This window comes from Etheostoma spectabile, chromosome 18, assembly GCF_008692095.1.
Source record: "Etheostoma spectabile isolate EspeVRDwgs_2016 chromosome 18, UIUC_Espe_1.0, whole genome shotgun sequence".
In the NCBI taxonomy this organism is placed as follows: Eukaryota; Metazoa; Chordata; class Actinopteri; order Perciformes; family Percidae; genus Etheostoma; species Etheostoma spectabile.
The window spans coordinates 16,588,684-16,608,178 of record NC_045750.1 but is presented as its reverse complement, the minus strand read 5'-3'; the positions used below and the strand labels follow the sequence as shown (position 1 = coordinate 16,608,178).

General features: G+C 43.1%; 3 protein-coding genes across 6 annotated transcripts in view; 2 read left to right on the top strand and 1 right to left on the bottom strand.

Annotated features, from left to right (window-relative positions):
- The first annotated feature begins 6 nt into the window (after positions 1-6).
- mgat2 (alpha-1,6-mannosyl-glycoprotein 2-beta-N-acetylglucosaminyltransferase) lies at positions 7-1,625 on the top strand. Its single transcript, XM_032543314.1, has one exon. The coding sequence runs from the start codon at positions 63-65 to the stop codon at positions 1,479-1,481; it is 1,419 nt and encodes a 472-aa protein (XP_032399205.1). The 5' UTR covers positions 7-62; the 3' UTR covers positions 1,482-1,625.
- A 5,140-nt stretch (positions 1,626-6,765) lies between these two features.
- On the bottom strand, positions 6,766-14,036 carry LOC116706736 (WD repeat-containing protein 20). Of its 2 annotated transcripts, XM_032543702.1 has the most exons (4): positions 13,712-14,036; positions 10,500-10,682; positions 8,876-10,336; positions 6,766-8,587 (listed from the first exon to the last, which is right to left on the bottom strand). In XM_032543702.1, the coding sequence occupies exons 1-4, from the start codon at positions 13,958-13,960 to the stop codon at positions 8,531-8,533; spliced, it is 1,950 nt and encodes a 649-aa protein (XP_032399593.1). In that variant the 5' UTR covers positions 13,961-14,036; the 3' UTR covers positions 6,766-8,530. The 2 variants fall into 2 exon arrangements, with proteins under 2 accessions (XP_032399593.1, XP_032399595.1); XM_032543704.1 differs by lacking the exon at positions 8,876-10,336 and having other exon boundaries at positions 13,712-14,035.
- A 2,263-nt stretch (positions 14,037-16,299) lies between these two features.
- The window catches only part of hsp90aa1.2 (heat shock protein 90, alpha (cytosolic), class A member 1, tandem duplicate 2), an 11,488-nt gene continuing 8,292 nt past the window's right edge, over positions 16,300-19,495 (top strand). Inside the window, exons 1-6 of one of the 3 annotated variants that reach the window (XM_032543701.1) lie at positions 16,301-16,555; positions 17,977-18,123; positions 18,242-18,608; positions 18,714-18,847; positions 18,958-19,260; positions 19,386-19,484. In XM_032543701.1, the coding sequence (XP_032399592.1) occupies positions 17,977-18,123; positions 18,242-18,608; positions 18,714-18,847; positions 18,958-19,260; positions 19,386-19,484 (1,050 nt within the window). In that variant the 5' untranslated portion in view covers positions 16,301-16,555. Of the gene's footprint in view, positions 16,556-17,976; positions 18,124-18,241; positions 18,609-18,713; positions 18,848-18,957; positions 19,261-19,385; positions 19,485-19,495 lie in introns of all 3 variants that reach the window. The other 2 variants (XM_032543699.1, XM_032543700.1) reach the window with 2 other exon arrangements.

Below are 19,495 nucleotides of genomic sequence, written 5' to 3'. Positions count from 1 at the left end.
TTTTTTTTTTTTGTTTCACTGCAATCAACTTCTCTCCATTCGCAAGAGCCTGACCCCTTATCATGAGATTCCGAATCTACAAGAGGAAGGTGGTGATACTGACTGTGGTGGTTGTCATCTGTGGCCTAGCTTTCTGGAGCAGCGGAAGGCAGAAGAAGAACGACAGCGGCCCGCTCCCCAAGGAAGTGGAGACGGTGAAGAGAAGCAGCAGCAGTATTAGCAGCAGCAGTAGTAGCATCAACAATCATATCCAGGTGCAAGCCACTCCTGCAGTCAGCAGGGCACCTGCCCCACCGCCTGTTATACAAGCCAATGACACACACCAGGAGAAAGCAAAGGAAAAAGAGAAGATACCAAAGCCACCACAGCCAGAGGCAGATAACACCACTTTAGTCTACCGCGGCATTGTCTTCCAGCTCAACTTCGATCAGACAATAAGAAATGAGGAAAAGTTTAAGGCAGCGCGGCAGAAGGACCATCTGGTTGTGGTGGTTCAGGTCCATAACCGACCAGACTACCTTAAGCTATTGGTGGACAGTTTGCGGAAGGCCAGAGGTGTGGAGAGCATACTGCTGATATTCAGCCATGATTACTGGTCTCCTGACATAAATAAAGTGGTGGCCTCTGTTGACTTTTGTCAGGTACTTCAGATTTTCTTCCCCTTCAGCATCCAGCTGTACCCCCAGGAGTTCCCCGGACACGACCCCAGAGATTGTCCCAGAGACATTCCCAAAAAAGACGCCTTAAAGCTGGGTTGCATCAACGCAGAGTACCCCGACTCATTCGGCCACTACCGTGAGGCCAAGTTCTCCCAGACCAAGCACCACTGGTGGTGGAAGCTGCACTTTGTATGGGACAGAGTCCGGGTTCTGAAGGAACATAAGGGTGTGGTCCTGCTGATCGAGGAGGACCACTACTTGTCCCCGGACTTTATCCATCTGTTGAAGCTGATGTCTGCTCTCAAAAAGGAGCGGTGCAATGACTGCGACATCCTCTCGCTTGGGAGCTACAGCCACATCGGCTACTCCAGCAAAGCAAATAAGGTGGAGGTGAAGCCCTGGAAGTCCACTGAGCACAACATGGGGATGGCTCTGAGTAGGGAGACGTATCAGAAGCTCATCAAATGCACCGACACGTTCTGCACTTACGACGACTACAACTGGGACTGGTCCTTACAACACCTGACTGTGTCCTGCTTGCCCTCCTACTGGAAGGTCATGGTGAGTGAGGCGCCGCGGATTTTCCACGCTGGAGACTGTGGCATGCACCACAAGAAGACTTCTTGCATGCCGATAAGCCAGAAAACCAAGATAGAAAACATCCTACAAAGCAGCGGGAACCAGCTGTTCCCAAAGAATCTCCTGATAGCGAAGAGACTGCCAGCCAACGGGGCCGGGGGGGTGGCACCACATGTGAAAAATGGGGGCTGGGGAGATATCAGGGACCATGAACTCTGCAAGAGTTATGCTCGATTACAGTGACCTTAATTGCTACTATTATATATTATTGTCTCTTTTTGCATCCTCTATAAAGAAAAAAGCCTTTTAAAAGTAAATCTTTATGGACTATTCTTCATATTGCCTGTTTTATCCGACTGTTCCAAATAAAGACAAATGTTAAATTTTTTGGGCTTTAACACTTATGTCTTTACATCAAATTATTTGATTGATTCCTGGCAAGTAGGCTTTGTTTTGTAACTTGTAGTTAACAATAATATACTAAAAAATATATTGTTTTCTTGATGAAGCCTTTCAAATTGGACTTTTAAGTTACCAAAAATACATAACATTTCTAGAGCAGGCAAGTCATAAATTTGGTAAATCTGTGGATCCCTCTGTGCGTGCATAATTCATTTGAAGATATTTATATCACATGAATTCTGCTGAGATCAAAGGAGGTCCTTTGAGACACCTTGTTCCATTTAAACAATCCCCCACTTATCGTCAACAGGTTTCTAGAGATCACCAAGAGTCTCATTACTCCTGTGACTGCAGAACGGATGTCACTGAAGGCTCACAGCATTAATAAACATGCACATGACAGACAGACAGATACTTTATTCATCCCGAGGGCAACTTCAGTCATCCAGTAGCTTAGACAACTATAACCCAACAAACACACACATATCTCACATACACACAAGTCATTCACAGAAATTTAAAGCGTTAATCTGTGAAGTGATTACAAAGGTCTGGTATGGACTGACCATGTGACGCAATGACCATGATAGGGTGCTGTGGTGGTAGTGTAAAAAGGGAACAGTGCAGAACATAGCTTACTATTAAAGATTAAAAATTAACTATCATTTTGAAAAGACAAGAATGTAAACACAATGCAATTGCTTGACAAACAAGAAAAAAAATAATATACTTAAAGGTCCCATGACATGGTGTTCTTTGGATGCTTTTATATAGACCTCAGTGGTCCTCTAATACTGTATCTGAAGTCTCTTTTATATACCTTATTGGTCCCCTAATATTGTATCTGAAGTCTCTTTTATATAGACCTTAGTGGTCCCCTAATACTGTATCTGAAGTCTCTTTTATATAGACCTTAGTGGTCCCCTAATACCGTATCTGAAGTCTCTTTTATATAGACCTTAGTGGTCCCCTAATACTGTATCTGAAGTCTTTTTTATATAGACCTTAGTGGTCCCCTAATACTCTATCTGAAGTCTCTTTTATATAGACCTTAGTGGTCCCCTAATACTGTATCTGAAGTCTCTTTTATATAGACCTTAGTGGTCCCCTAATACTCTATCTGAAGTCTCTTTTATATAGACCTTAGTGGTCCCCTAATACTGTATCTGAAGTCTCGTTTATATAGGCCTAAGTGGTCCCCTAATACTGTATCTGAAGTCTCTTTCCCAAAATTCAGAATTCCAGCCACAATTGCCAGTCCCATAATGAGCTTTCCTTAGGACGTGCCATTTCTGAGTCTGTAACTTTTGAGGAGGAGAGAGATGGCTTTTGTTTGTTTGAAAAGCCATGGGTGGGCCAAATTCTCTGGGCAGGCAAAGCAGAGAAAGGGGAGGTAACCTTGCCTCTTATGACCTCATAAAGGGCAATATTCCAGATTGGCCCATCTGAGCTTTCATTTTCTCAAAGGCAGAGCGGGATGCCCAGGGCTCGGATTACACCTATCTCCATTTCTAGCCACTGAGGGATAATAGGCAGGCTGGGGGAACTCATATTAATGTTAAAAAAACTCGTAAAGTGAAAATTTCATGCCATGGCACCAGAGTGGGAAATTGACTTTTTTGCCCACCAGCCACAGTGGCTGGTAGATGCTCAATTTTACTAGCCACTTATATGTTTTACCAGCCACTTTTTCCGGAATTCAAAATTATAAAAGAAAGGCACTAGCATATTTTAAATTGCTTCAGTACATTATTTTGTATTATTAATAAAAAAAAATTATTATTCTACGTTTGATAGAGGGAGTGTGTGGCCAGTGCAGTGCATTTGTTTGACTTTGTTGCAGTGCATCCCCGTCAAGTTTAACACTTAAACACAAAATATGCTAATTTAGGTACCTGTGTCTTTGCGCAGAGATTTTGATTTCACAAATGAATGCACACGTGGCACCTGGAGAGATCCCCAGACACTGATAACTAACTTTCTCGTTCGTGTTGTTGCTGTTGAGGAGGTATTTACATTTTAAGTGCTTGGACCACAGCTCAGCATCGATGGTTTCCGCCGAGGCCCAAGCTCGGTGTCTTCTCTGAAGCCGCATTGATTCCCCCGCCCCTGCCGCCTCTGGCAATGTTTAACAATCACTTCTGCACACTGTTCCAAATGTAATAACTGCAAAGTTATCGCTGACTGGACTCTCCATGCAGTTCATATTAAATATATCTTCTGGCAGACTCTGCTATAGGCATACCAGAGACTCACAACGTAGAATTCCTAAACACTGCATGAATTCAGTATGACATGGCGCGTATCCTTGGCACAGTAAGACAAACGTCCAAGACTGATGAACCCTAACAACGCCTCCTTTGTGACAAACACCTCACAGTCTCTGGTCATTTTATTTCCTTGGGGTGAACTTTAATTCCTAGTGCAGTGTGAAGACATGTGACGGCTGTGCGGAGGTCATGTGACAGATTGTGCAGCTGCTTCCCATGGTGGTGTCCCAATAATTGGACCTGCACCTCAAGGGAAATGGCTGAGAATAGAATTGAGACTAGGAGGAAGTGGCACTGTGCTCTTGATTCTTGGTGACTAATAGTTAACTGATGCTGGAGCCTTGGAAACTGTAATATACTACTACTGCCTTTAAAAGTGCTCTACTTAGTCTATTATTTTAGGTCATGAATGAAAATAATAAGCACACTCTTAAACAGTGCATTACATCTTTTGATGGCCCAGTCGTCTGTACTGTCCATAGAAGGACAGATCGACCACTGAAATAGAGAAAACAAGCAATCCCTAATTCCCAGATACACGGGTGGTTTACTAAATATTTTAAGGTAAGGTAGAAATTACCCACCTTGTGGCCAAATGCCAATACAGCCATTTTAAAGAAGCTTGTTTCATTTAGTGTTCCTATTAATTATCCCTACTAACTGACACAACTCAATCCTTCATTTTGAACTTACTATGGATCTGGGTTGCAGTAGCTCAGTCCGTAGGGAGTTGGGTTGGGAACCGGAGGGTCACGGGTTCAAGTCCCCGTATGGAAGGTGGATTGGTGGCTGGAGAGATGCACCTCCTGGGCACTGCCAGGTGCTCTTGAGCAAGTACCCCCCCCCCCCCCCCCCCCCCCCCCCCCCCCCCCCCCCCCCCCCCAGTCACACAGGGCGCTGGTTCGGCTGGCAGCCCACTCACTCTGACATCTCTCCATTAGTGCATGTATAGGACATAAGCGCGTGTGTGTGTGTAGTTCAGGACTGTGTGTGAAAACTAACAAAGTGTGGACACAGAGTAAATTGTAATTTCCCCATTGGGGATCAATAAACAGATTAAAATTAATTAAAATTAAACAATGGGCTGAATAATTATCACTGTGGAATTTGAGGAAAAACTAGGTTAATTTGTTCATTTCCATAATCTGATAGTTTAAAGGAAATCCATTCCTGACGTCACTAGAAAGTGTAACGTTTGCAAATGTACTTGTTTTTACAACACATCGACTGCTGCTCCTTCTTTTGGCCTATAACTCAAAGAGACCCTATATTGAATTCATAGCCGTTGCACACATTGCTAGGTAAACAAAACTCTGGGTCAATATACAGAGGAATGCAGATAAGGGAATTGCATCGCCGAGAAGATCATTAAAGCCGAGACCTTACAGAAGTAAGAGGAATCTCTCCATTCATTGAATTCCCATCAAGTGGGACCCATTTCCCTGAGGATGGATGATTAATGTAGTTGTTTTCCAAGCTCTCACTGCAGACATCTGACTGCTATTCCATTGGCCAGTTAGATTAAAGGGTCCCAGGGTTTGTATATAATGAATACATGTGGTTGACAGCAGGAAAGACAGAAAACAACTTAAAAGGGCATATGTATTAAGGGCATATATTATAGCCGGTGGGATGTTTGTTATGTAAAAGATCTCACTACGCACCAAGCCTGATTGATGCTCGCTCAGCATGGACGTGTGCAGCTCAGGGGGGTCGGACAGCCAGTCAGGGCCCGTCATTGTGTTGAGTGGCACACTGACAGGATGATCAGGGCTCTCCAGCCCGCTGATCACTCTCTCCACCCCTTCCTTAGCCCTAATGCCACAGGCTGCTGGTTTAATGGCTGTGAGTGCTCGTGTTTCTTCGAAAAGTGACCCATAAATTATGGAGGATCAGTTTTATTCCCCACTCGGAATATAAAATATACATGAGGTACTAGGGTAAAGTAGTAGGAATTAATTAGAGAGAGAGAGAGAGAGAGGGAACATTTATAGACAATGTTTTCCCTGTTCGATCAAGTGATGGCTGTTATTAATGCAAGTTCACCTAATGAGGCATTCTCCAGCTCTCATTTGTCTGAGCAATACTGCCCCCTACCGGCCAACTGGAACCCAAACATGCCACAGACTGATAGGAAAACAGGTAACTTATGTGGAAGAGTATCTAGGAACATCCAGACTAAATGGCTGTTCCTGGTCAGTTCAGCATGTTGATACTACATTAGACTTTACATTTTCAACAAGTTCAATATTATATACAGTAGCTATACTGGAAATTGCATGACCTCACAGCTCCGCCCAATCTTAGCAGTGGTCTTGGCCTAATCAACCAAAATGAGTGCAAACACCTGTGCAGGGTCCTTTTCCAGTTCCAGCATGGCTCCAGTGTGTGTGTGTGTGTGGGGGGGGGTCTAATTAGCTGATAACTAAACACACCTGTGTGCCAGGCCCTTTGATAACTTAATTAAATTAAACAACTGGCTCATTTCCATTCAATTACTTCCTAATGGGGATGTGATCACATCCGGACATGACCCGCCAGATGATTTAATACTACTAGCCTATTATCAAAAAGAAATGGGTCAGCATGTCAGAGGTCTTATGCAAACTTTATACTTCCTTGTTATATAATCACTGAAAAATGTTCAAATGCTACTGTAATGGAAGTGCTACTCTTATGCACGACTGCCAGTGGAGTGATATGAAGTGTTGGGTTGTGCTGAGCCCGACCTCTGGCCTCACGTGAAGGAATGAGGGTATATTCCCAACTAATGATAATGCTGCATGAAGACACTGATTCATGCGGTGAGTACGTACACACACACACTTAATAAAGCAACACAAATGGGACATATAATCTGTCAAAGCTGTTTTTAATAGGCGTCACATGAAGAAAAATGCTCCCACTCTTAATATCTCAGTCTTCCTATGTGGGTGCTTGGAAAACACGCTCACCTCAAGCAGCGTCACCTTACAGCATCATCAAGTGCCGACGTTAGTCAGTTGGTATTCAACACAGTGTCAAATGTTTGTTCAGAATCTGTTCAGCAATTATTACTCACACACACACACAAAAAAAAACAAAGAACAGGACTCACAGATTGCAACCCTGTCTGCAGAACAGGGTTGTCAGTCTTATTTGTTAAGGTGAATTCACACACGTTGATGGATGGGACTAGTGAGGGGAACTATGCCGGCGTTAGTCTTCCTGTGGTTTACCTGAGCTCGGAGTGATGGCTGAATTAGAGCCGCTGCGTCTGCGTCTGCCTGCCTATGTTGTAAGAGGAATTTGCAGCGACAGGCTAGCTAGCATTCAGCACTACCTGTTAGATAAGAGGATTTCATAGACGTCTCCTATACCAAACTTTACATTAATAAAAATACACCTGAATTCTCTTATGTACAACAGAAAAGAAAACATTTTCACCTGCATATTCAAGATTCACTTTAATATTAGGTATAGATCTTTTAGTATTAGAAATATCACTATTTTCTGAAATGAGGATATTTGATCGAATGTAATAATGATCATTTACCCCATAAATCATTGAAGTACAATATTTTCATATAATACAGAGCCCATTTAATCTGAAACAATATTAAAATAAATGTTCAATAGATACAAAGGTTGTTTTTTTTGTTGTTTTTTTTTAATTCTATTTATATTTCAACCTTGTCAAGGAGTCCTTACACACTCCAAAAATGTAAAGCCATTCTCCTAACAAACTATTAAGTGCAAACAATTTTTTTTCTCCATATAAAAAACTATGATTGCAGCATCCAGCGTTGAGACAGAGGGCAAGAACAAGCCGTTTCCAAGTGCTTCCAAAACTGTCTTCAAAATATTTAGCTTGTGTTCCACCGCCATGAATTCAAAATTGGGAGAGAAACAAAAGAAACAAGAATGAAAGAAACAAGAATGAAAGAAACAAGAATGAAAGAAAAAAAAAATCTGTGCAAATACACTTTAAAGTGTGATACCACTGATTGAAAATAAAAGCCCCGGCTTCTCTTGAACAGGTGGCGCAGGCTGGGGCTGCACAAGAGATCGCCCAGGAAGTGAAAAACGGGGATATGCTTCTTCTCCTAAACAATCCCTCCTCTTATTCCCTTTATCAGTGAATGCATTTGTATTAACAAAATAAAAAAAGGAAAGACTTCCGAATTAAACCCATACAAAAGGTTAGGTTGAGGCATCACCACATTGCTTATAGCATGTCTAGTCTTTGAAGATCTACAGGCACAAAGGATTGGGTACTAGAGGTTATTTTCAGACTTGACACAACTTGATATGACCATAAATGGAACAATGAGCCAGTCGATCCCTCCCACAAACCTCCTGGACGATTTAAAGCTTGCTATTCTACTTTCAATAGCACCCTTTTTTTCCAACGCCTAGTCAAAAGGGCGTCAAGTTTCTGACCGCGGCTTGGCCAACATCGGCTCTCTAAACATGAGCGGTAACACATAGCGTGTCTGGGTGGTTGTAGTGACGAGAATGAAGGCGACACTGGAGGCCGTTGTGTGTGTGACAGTGTGTGAAGAAGCGCTGCAGGGCCTTGGCCTTGGTCATCCCCGTCTCTGTTGCATGGAGCTGTCATTAGCAGCACCAGCACTGGGGCTATACTACTGTTCCACTGGGGGAGTTGGCTGGGTTGTTTTGAGATGATAGCAAACCCTGTGGAGAGACAGATAACACACACATTGATAACAAACAACAGTGTTACTTCAAAGCATTAAAAGAGGCGGAATAGTGAGGCCATGAGGTTTACTGTCGGAACGTGTGCTATTAACCACCTAACTGCTGAGGGTTTAGTGTATATCTTGCATGAAATAACCAAAAAACCTTTTGGCTGCACACAGTGGGATTACCAGCTTCTGAGTGCAGCGAGAAGATGTCTACACTCAAGACAATGTAAGATGAGAGGTGTCACATGACAGTATCCTCGAGAGGCCTGTCACTCACCACTTTCCCAGGCCTAGCCCATGTGCAAACGAAACCCTCCTGACAGGCTGTTACCAGACAGTCCTCCAGGAAGATTAACACAGTGAGTCTCTCGTGAGCGATCTTCTTGCACACCAGCGGCTCGAGCAGCGGCACGTCCTCCATGCGCGGGCACAGCGTGGTGCCCAGAGTCTTAGCTGCTTCCGCTTTTGCCGTCCGTGTTGAGCTCAGCTGGTTGAGCTTGTCGCTGCTCTTGCTGCTGATGTGACCCATGCTGTGGTTCCGCTTGTGGTCCTTCTCGTGGCGCTCCTTGCGCGAGTCGTGTAACGACAGAGTTGCAAACTTGCTGACGCCAGTGGCGATGAAAGCACTGTCAATGATGCTGTTGCCCTTGGTGGTGGTGGTGGTGGTGGTGGTGGTACTGCTGTTGCTGCCTGTGTGACTGTTGGGGGTGCTGCCCCCTGTCGGGTTGGTGGAGTGGGGCAAGCTGTTCGACCGAGGCAGGGTGCTGGGGAGGGAGTTAGCCGGGTTGCCACTGGTGCTACTATTGCTCACATTGTCTTTACCATTGGTGCCACTGGGATTAGTGGCGGATACAGCAGTAGTAGTAGTAGTATTCGTCGTTGTTGTTGTTGTTGTAGTAGTAGTCGTATTAGTAGTGGTTTGTCCAGTGGCTGGAGGACTTGTCGCACTCATAACATTAGTGTGAGTCCTAGTGCGGGACAACGGGAGGTGAGGGAAGAGAATGTCCTCCGTTAGGTCCCACAGACACATCTGGGTATCTTGGCCCACCGAGCCAAATCTGTAGGTCACGCTAACGGGCCTACTGTCTGTAGAGTTCCTCTTAGAAAGCCGAGAATGAGCGCTGTTAGCTCTGTCTCTGCCCGCGCCAAAGTGAATCTGCTCATGGAATTCCTCATCGCTGCCACTGAACTCAGCGGGGGGATCACCATCCTCCACACTGGTGGTGCAGTGGTCAAACGCCACCACACTCACCCACGACTTGTGACCATGGCCCCGTGCAATCACTCTGCAGTCTGAAAATGACCACACCGTCACCAGGTCGTCCTCCCCTCCTGCCACAATGTAGCGTCCATCCGGGCTCCAGCACACACACAGCAGACCGCCAAAGTAGCTCTTCATTGTCCCATGGAGCTCTGCAGCGTCGAAGCCAAACACCCGCAGGAAGCCGTCCTGGCTCGCGCAAGCCAGGAACTTGCCATCCGGGGAGAAGGCAAACTCATTGAGCGCCCCTTCGCCCACTGTCCAGCGCAGTAACGGGTTGCGAGCCGACTTGCTCTTGCAGGTATGCACAGCATAGTTTTCACCCTGCTTTAGGAGCTGGTAGTGAGGTGCCGTGGTGCCACAGGTGTTTTCCACATTGTACAGATACATGCTGCCACTGGAGTGAGCCACCAGAAACAAGCTCTCTGAACCAGGAACCCATCGTACACACGTAACTCGGGACTTGTCTATAAGTCTCTGGGGGGAGAAGGACAAAGAAACAGAGAGAGGGGAAAAAACAAAGACACTGGTCAGCTAGTTATTCCATTATTGTACCAACAGTGGACAACTGACACTAAACATTAGTAGGATTTAAGTTTCGGCCTAAGCATCAGACCATCAGACACTGACTGGAACCCACCTCTTCGTTGAAGAGTTTGCTAGTTTCCTTCTTTATTGGGTCGATGAGCTGCACCTGGCCTGCGGAGAAGCCCACCAGCAGGGAGACACTCTCTGCTGTTGCCGTGATGGGGTTGAAGTCATGACACGTGGGCTGCGTTCCTTTGTATATCCTCTTGTCTATAGGCTTACTAAGATCGGCAGCCTAGAAGAATGAGAAATACAGACAAATTCGTTTCAAATAGCTGTTTTAACCACTGCTTTGAGAGGACAAGCAGCCACGATGATGATGATTTCTTAGCTACTATTTACTTTAAGGTGACCTAATACTTCAATCCACAACTCGGCGCTCATGTTCATCTCAGAGCCTTTCTTCAACAATTTCTTGTATAGGAAGGTTGACGCAATGTAGCAAAACTTCAGATGCAGCAAAGAACATGGTGGTGACAACTTATGACAACAGAATGTCAAAAATGGCATCAATTTCACTTATAGTCTACAAAAAAATACCACTTGTAAAACTACAATCTCTAAATACTTGCTGGGAACCAATATCTTAAGAGACTCGTTGGCTGCTGTCTACTCTTTGTTGGTGTCTCAACCCAATGTTCCTGATGCATGATGGTAATGAGTTATGGCACATGGAAAGTCATTTTCCAAAAATAGAGGGGAGGACCAAGCCAGCGTGACCACATAGGTTAACTGTTTACTTTGTCTTCCAACAGGCGGTTGAAAAGAAAACGTGATGTACAAGTCATCTTTTTCCCCCCATCCCATATGACGAGTTTGAATCCTGTAAGCTTCAATAGAATGACTGCAGTCGTTATCACCAATCATTTCAAAATTGACCCTTTTCATCACTGAAAATACAAAACAAAAAAGTCAATAAGGAAAGAATAGAAAATTATCTAAACCTATAAAAAGGTCTAAAAGGAAAATTATAACTTAGACCTGGAGCTGCTGATCTGGCAAAGATGGACCTGGCATTGGACCAGTAAAAAATTTGTAAAAGATTTTATGCTTTATTGCTAAAAACTCTCGTCTATTTTAATCCATTAAAAAGGAGGCAGAGAGAGCGAGCGAGCGCAGTGGATATTATAGAAAAGCTGCCATTATTGTCAAAGTGTGGCTGCTCTAAATAAAATAAGGATATTTGATTTCAACATTTCAAGTTCTACAATGATAAGCTTTCCCTATTGGCTACCGACATATTTTACACAATAATGAGACTTACTAAAAGATCTTTAAAAAAAAAAGTTTTAAATTAATGAATTTAGGGAAACGCAAGCTGGGTCTACACTACTGGCTATATGTACGCAAGTAGAATATTTTTAGGTCAACTCTGTGAGGGAAATCTTACAATTTAGATTTAGAGGAAAGACCCATCATTAAAATAAATATAGGAATAGACGGGCTGAATGAATAGGTACGCAGTGTTTCCCACCTATTGAGAGAAGTAAGAGGTCGACACACTAATGTCAACAACTTGTCCAATAATCGCCATCAACAATCGGGCAGCATGACCTCTTATACTTCTATCATCCTTCTGGCTTTCATCTAACAGTAATAACTGTCTCCTTGATTTCTGTGTGCCATGTTAGCGACCATGCCAACTCATTATTCAACTTCGAGTGTACCGTGTAGACATTTTAAGTGACTTATTGTCCGGTAACGGACCAATGTCAAATATTGCAAGGGACAAGGAGTCAAAAGATGCTGTCACAGTGAGTAAGTTAAATCAAGAGCTGCAGGGAACAGGCCGTCATTTACAATTTCTGGAGAAAAAAAATGCCAAAACGTCACCATGGTAAACCAGAGTTTCTATGGCATGGAAAAACAATTTGATTTTGAATGATTATGCCGGCATTCCAATGTACTTTGGGGTTGCAATTAGTACGGCACAATTCAGATATATCCATCACACTTTCCCTCTCAGTTCCAATTAGTCAATTCACTCATCTAAATTTAACTGACTGAGCATTTCAGCCTTGAGTTCATCGGTTTGACTAGATCTACTTTAGTTCAAATGCATTTAATTTAAATGAAAATGTTTTATTCAAAGCTGATCCCATATTTTATCATATGTACTAGCTGCTACCAAAAGGAAATCAATATACAGGAAGTGTTAATGCCCAGCCGGTTGTGTTTGAGACACTTTTAGTTAAGAAAGGTTAAGAAAAATATACCATATTTTCACATTTATAGATTTAATAAAATTTGTTGCTATGACTGTTGTATTATGGGATTGTCCTAGAAATTATTTGACAATTTGTGTATGTATACATATACACAGCTATTAGCATGTAATTATCTACATTAGAAACTAAAACAACACGTACACCTATGATTGGCAATTGCTTGTAAAAGCTGCGTATTATTCCATAGTCATACTAGGTTGACCCGGTCTTTGGCTGAGTTGAGTCTACAGAGAAAAACACTACTTCCTCTAATGGTTTCAACTGTGCTGTGAGATTGTGAGAGACCACTGAAAGCATCTGGATTGGAGAAACAGTTGTGTGGGGAGGCTAGGCTGCTGTTAGACTGCGTATTCCGTAGCTGCCTCAGGGACAACCACATCATCAGCCCGATCACCACTGCCGGTGGTCCCCATTCAACAAGCCCAAAGTGGCCTGCTGCAATGACATCATCACTGTGTGCAACCAAACATTGGATCATATTACATCACATCCAAACCCTGACAGTAGGGTGCACACATCGTTACATCACGAATAACAAACACCCCTCACCACCACTCAATTGCTTACAATGTCAACACTTAACTTAGTTCCGTAATAAAAAAAAAAAAAAAAAAAACCAAGTTGATCCTGGGTGAGCACTGTTGACAACTTACCACCCATATATAGCTTTACCATGTAAAGAACGAGGGAAAAAAAACAAAAACATAAGATATGACAAGCCGTTTCTCACTGGGAATTTTCATGACAGTTTATCACCGACTCAGAAATAATAAAAAAGGGAAAAAACCGACGGACTCTGAAGCGCACACGAGCCCCATCGAAGCAAAAACAACTACTGTGGCGATGTTAGCCAAGAATGCTAATTAGCTCCTAACTTAGCTAGGTCTGCTACATGGCCTTGTCTTGACAACCTGCGCACTTCAATGACAGGAGCTCAGAGAGTTGACAGCCAGGGTGCGACACGTTTGGAGATGCCAAATCAGCGGGGTGCTCCTGGACGGCGCGGGGCTTCGATGCTGCGGTCAACGTTGTTTACCTTTCTCACGCCTTTGTAGATATAAAAGTAGAGTTCCCGGCCCACATTGAAACAGATCCTGTCGCCGTTGCCGGACTGGTCGTTTACATTGACGAAGGAGACCTTGACGGGATTGGAGCCCTGCGAGTTGAAAGGCACCCTGTTCGGGCGGCTGTATTCGGAGTGAGTGAGGAGTTTGTAGACACCTTCTCGTGTAGTGAATTGAGTTTTAATTTCGTTCATCTCCTTCCCTCCTCCCTCCGCCGCCATCTTGGAAATTGGCGTTCATCCTTGTCCGATCCCCGGATGTTGCCGACAGCGCATGCGTTGGAGCCGTTGAAGTCCTGCAGCCATGCGTACAGGGAAGTATGTCATGTGAGACAGAAGGTTGGTTCTTATTATATCCTAAATACGCCCACGGCTGAAACCAGACCAACTGGTTGGTTGAAACCTAGTATATACGGCTGGACCGTATATGGGCAATGTGCTAAAGTGTAGAAACTGGTGCCAGATCCATTAACCCGCATCTATAATAGACTAATAATGTAGGCTCATTCATCATCATTCATACACCTTAGACAAGTTGCACGAATGCATTGTCGTTTCTTACTAAATCAGCTAACCACTAATTAAGCAGATGCAGGCTAATTATGTAATAATGTACAAAATGCATATTTTATTTATGGATATTTCCAACGCAGATACAATTAAATTAAAGGATAATATAAATTCTGAATTATATAGAAAACACAAAGAACATTATGTGCACCACCTCTATTGTAGAAGGAAATGAATTGCCTGACAATTTCTCAGTTTTAGTCTCATTTTGTCCTGATGTCCTCTTTTCCTATTGATTGATTAATTTGTTTCACCTGATAAGCAACTTTTAGCGTCTCCCGATTTAATTAAGTATGTCTGCCTTTGCTTTAGTTTAGTGTTAAACAAAAGCATTTGCTTGACTGAGACCTTTTTTGTTGAGAGTCTAGGATGGCTCCAACGCAAATCGTCTCTGATTTGACTTGTGATTAGTCAGATCAGACAGTATTGAGTCTATTCAGGCAGACTTGTAAGATGAATGTCTTCTAAGTTTTAGTTTATTCTGTTGTGTCCTGTAACCTTGTATAAAACCCTGGCCAGAAACCCATTCTAGTCAGAGAGAATGCTCCAGCTGCTTGTGGGTGTCTTTCTCCACTGCACAGTGAATAAAACCCATCTGAACCAGCTACTGAATTGGACATGAGAAAACATTTCCATACAAAGTATAAAGCAAGCAACATTTAAGTTGGATATGTTTAGATTTACTGAAATTGTGTAGGCCCTGTTTCTCTTTACCCAGGGATAAAGCTCCAAAAAGTTGCCAAAATACAGAAAAGCACTAGTATAGTAGACTAGCTAAAAATAAAGAAATCAATGTGGACACAGAATATACAAAGCTTCTCTTATATGGGACCCAGATTGAGTTAGAAACCTATGTAATTGCTGTAATGACATTGTTAAAATGAGGATATCCGATCAAGGACATATCAGAATACACACCGCAACCATCCGGGTCTAAATATCAGGAACATACCTTTCTGTATCATTGCTCAATTCCCAAATGCATGGTTTACCATCTTATTTTAACACACTATTGAAGCTGTGGAAATATGGCACTTCAGCTTCAGAAAATATCTTACATTTATTGGGGCAGTTCTTTATCTTTGTCTGTTACATGGGGAGTCAGCTTTTTAGTGTCTGCCATGAACATGCACACATTTGGATTACATAACAGATCTGCAAGGGTAAAACAGTGCCGTCCTCTGGTCAACTGTAGTCAGTAACACCCACACTGAACCAGAGAATTCTATAGTGTTCTGTTTTGCACAACATGTATTGAAAACTTCTGTGGACGAGTTGTTTATGGTATATTGCAAGGTTTAATTTTTTTTGAGCTGCCGTAATGAGGGAATTTCCCCAGTGTGTGTTTAATAAAGTCTATCTTATCTTCTGCACCTTTTTCCCTCTTTCCTCTTCTCTTTCTGCAATTGCGGCAAAAAAGAAGCTCTGAAACATCATGTTAGAGTAAGATGGCCGTCGGTTTGCAAAGTCCATCCGGTGATAAAGGCCATGATACGTGGTTGAAAGTTTTAAACATTTAGTTTGTGAACCTTGTGCTAAGAAGTTTAATGTCAAACAGCTCAAACTCATTCATATTAATTATGTTTTAAAATATGACATAAACTCAGGTACACTCTCAAATAATGTCAGGAGCAAATTCTTTGAATGTATATCTCAGCTTCTGCGTGAAACCTCTGAGATTCCCCACAATCTTGCACGCCAAAAAAAGAAATGGGCCTGCTGTCCATAAGATGTGTGTGTGCGTGTGTGTGTGTGTGTGTGTGTGTGTGTGTCCATCCTCGACAGCAGCTGATAGCAGAAGCACTGCACAGCTGTGATGCTTGGGGGGGTGGGGGGCTAAAAGCCAGACAAGCTATCAGGAAAGCTCTCGGTGTGAGTGACAGGCACTCCTTGTGACTGTGGAGCCCTATAAGGGCACATCAACTTTAGGGTTCTGGTGTCGCACTCGCCCCCCCCCCCCCCCCCCCCCCCCCCTCCTTCTAGGCCTTTCCTCAACACCCCCCTTTAATGTAGTCAAAGTATCTTCTGGAAGCTTCTGAATGGGAGCTTCCAGAAACCACCCCTTAAGTATAAAAAGACGCCAGCGTGTTGTGGGGTCTGCATAGAATCACTCGAACGCACCAAGAGAGATTTACTGCCCAGCCGCAGCGAAGCACACATTTGGAACTCCTCAAGAAGAGAGAGACCAGCTCAGGGATACATTTGACTATCATCAAGAAGCAACTGTAGGACAAGAGTCTATTCAAGGTAAGACTGGAAGACCTAACATTTAATACAGTTATGTTTTTGAGCATTAAGATAGAAAAAATCGCAAGAATACTTGCTACACTGTTATATGTTACAATACATACAAATTAAGCAAATAACCGATGTAATTACATATACATTTATAAAATATACAGTTAAAGTCAGTTATTGGAAGTGTGGCAGAGTAGCTCCTTCATCATTAATATCCTAGTGAGACTGTAACATGCAAGGAACACATGGCAAGCAGGGTGACCCTGAGTGTAAGAGCAATGGCGGATGAACAGGAAAGCATGGTGGCACAAAGAGCTCATACAGCAGTTTCACGTCTTGGTACAGAAAAACATATAAAAAAAAAAATTATAGTTTATACAGGCAGTGTTTGAATGTGATGGAATCACAAACTTTTACATGGCCTGTTTCAATCATAAATATAAGTTAATGAAGAGATGTTGCTGCAAGGCAGTTCTAAATGCAACGCATCACTCGTGAAAAACAACAATAGATCATTACTGCTCTATAGTTAAAAAACAGATTTAGTTTTTCTTCCATCTTTGGATTCCTAGCTGCTATTCCTTCCTTTAACACACACATGTCAAACTCAAGGCCTGTGGGCCAAATCCAGCCACCTGCAAATTTTGATCCGGCCCCCATATATATTTTGGTTCACAATAAATGTTGGCCCGCCTAATTTAGTCACTTTTTTATAAGTTTTTGCTGCTTTTCCAGCATTTATGTTCCATTTTTGACACTTTTGGCCTTTTCTTTGACATTTTTGTCAACCAAACTGAAAGTGAGAAGACACACAATAATACAGTCAAGGATATTTGACTTTTTCGATGACATAGGAGCAATTAACTCTGCATATCTGGCCCTTGATGAGATTCTAATTTTCCAGTGTGGCCCTTTAGTGAAACTGAGTTTGACACCGCTGCTTTAACATAAAGGTGTTGAATGACACGAAGCCTTTGGGGGTGGGGGAAAGCATCAGAACTCCACCCATTCAGCAAATGGCAAGTCTTTGATTGACAGAAGGAACATGTGTTCATCGACCAGCAGCCACCCTTCTCATGCCATGAGGCATAAACCTGGGGAGAAAGAGATTTCAACAGCGTTCTCAGCTTTTATTTCAGAGCAAATTAGCACATTTGAACACAAGAAGCCAAATTAAAATTGATTAGATTAGATTATACTTTATTCATCCCACAGCGGGGAAATTTCCTTGTTACAGCAGCATTTTCTACAATAAAAGCAAAATATACAAGTAAACTCACAAGAAAAACCGGCAAACCATAGACAACAAGCAGACAATCAGCACAACACAAACCTTTATTTCTTTCCAGAGGAGAAATGCAGGTGCTGCCATGCACACGTGCACACATATGAATCCAGAATAACACAATATCATATGTGCTTTTCTTCAGATGCCTGCCGCTGGAAACGTTATGGAGGAGGAGGCTGAGACCTTTGCCTTCCAGGCTGAGATCGCTCAGCTGATGTCCCTGATCATCAACACTTTCTACTCAAACAAAGAGATCTTCCTTAGAGAGCTCATCTCCAACTCCTCAGATGTAAATAAAATCAGCACTTTATCATACAAGTTCCTCTGTTTTTTTTTTAAATGAAAGCGGCCCTCACATGCATGCAAACTCCCCTATTTTAACAAGCAAATATCCCTTTTTTCGACAGGCCTTGGACAAAATCAGATATGAAAGCTTGACAGACCCCAGCAGACTTGACACCTGCAAGGACCTGAAGATCGAAATCAGACCTGATCTGCACGCTCGCACCCTGACCATTATTGATACAGGTATCGGCATGACCAAGGCTGATCTGATCAACAATCTGGGCACGATCGCCAAGTCTGGCACCAAGGCTTTCATGGAGGCTCTGCAGGCTGGAGCCGACATCTCCATGATCGGTCAGTTTGGTGTGGGTTTCTACTCTGCCTACCTCGTGGCCGAGAAGGTGACAGTCTTAACCAAGCACAATGATGACGAGCAGTACATTTGGGAGTCTGCAGCCGGAGGCTCTTTCACAGTCAAACCTGACAGTGGTACGTTCCCTTATTGGTGTAATATAATATTCAAAAATTTGCAATATATATAGAATTTGACTCAAGTCAGACTTCTCTCATCATTGATGGTATTGCTACTTTTAGGAGAGTCCATTGGCAGAGGCACACATGTAATCCTTCACCTGAAAGAAGATCAGACCGAATACTGTGAGGAGAAGCGCGTCAAGGAAGTAGTGAAGAAGCACTCCCAGTTCATTGGCTACCCTATTACACTTTACGTAAGTTTGAAATTCCATTACCGATTTTCATTCTTTAAAACTAATAATAAACAATGAAGTTGACATGCACACACAAATTCCTAAACCACCAATCTTTCCATATATTCAAGGTGGAGAAGACCAGGGAGAAGGAAGTGGAATATGAACAGGGAGAAAAGGAAGAGGAAGTTGACAAAGACGCTGCTGAGAAGGACAAACCTAAGATTGAGGACGTGGGCTCCGACGAGGACGAGGACACAAAGGACGGCAAGAACAAGAGGAAGAAGAAGGTCAAGGAAAAGTACATTGATGCCCAGGAGCTGAACAAAACCAAGCCAATCTGGACCCGTAACCCTGACGACATCACCAATGAAGAGTATGGAGAGTTCTACAAGAGTCTCACCAACGACTGGGAGGACCACCTGGCTGTCAAGGTAAGCCGAGTCTACTGGCGATAAACATGCGGAGAAAGGCCACCTAACGTTTCCAAACGCTATTGTTGCCTAATGTGATGTGTTTTTAAGCTAACTAATTCATGTTTTATTCTTGTCTCTTGCAGCATTTCTCAGTGGAGGGTCAGCTGGAGTTCCGTGCCTTGCTCTTCGTACCCAGAAGGGCTTCATTCGACCTCTTTGAGAACAAGAAGAAGAAGAACAACATCAAGCTGTA

Bases quoted from the DNA above. Each gene is read 5' to 3' on its own strand.
- LOC116706736 (XM_032543702.1), bottom strand. From the start codon at position 13,960: ATGGCGGCGGAGGGAGGAGGGAAGGAGATGAACGAAATTAAAACTCAA. The intron at 10,337-10,499 runs GTGGGTTCCAGT...TTCTCCCCCCAG, and splicing joins GCAAACTCTTCAACGAAGAG to AGACTTATAGACAAGTCCCG. The intron at 8,588-8,875 runs GTGAGTGACAGG...GTCTCTCCACAG, and splicing joins GGGCTAGGCCTGGGAAAGTG to GGTTTGCTATCATCTCAAAA.
- mgat2 (XM_032543314.1), top strand. From the start codon at position 63: ATGAGATTCCGAATCTACAAGAGGAAGGTGGTGATACTGACTGTGGTG.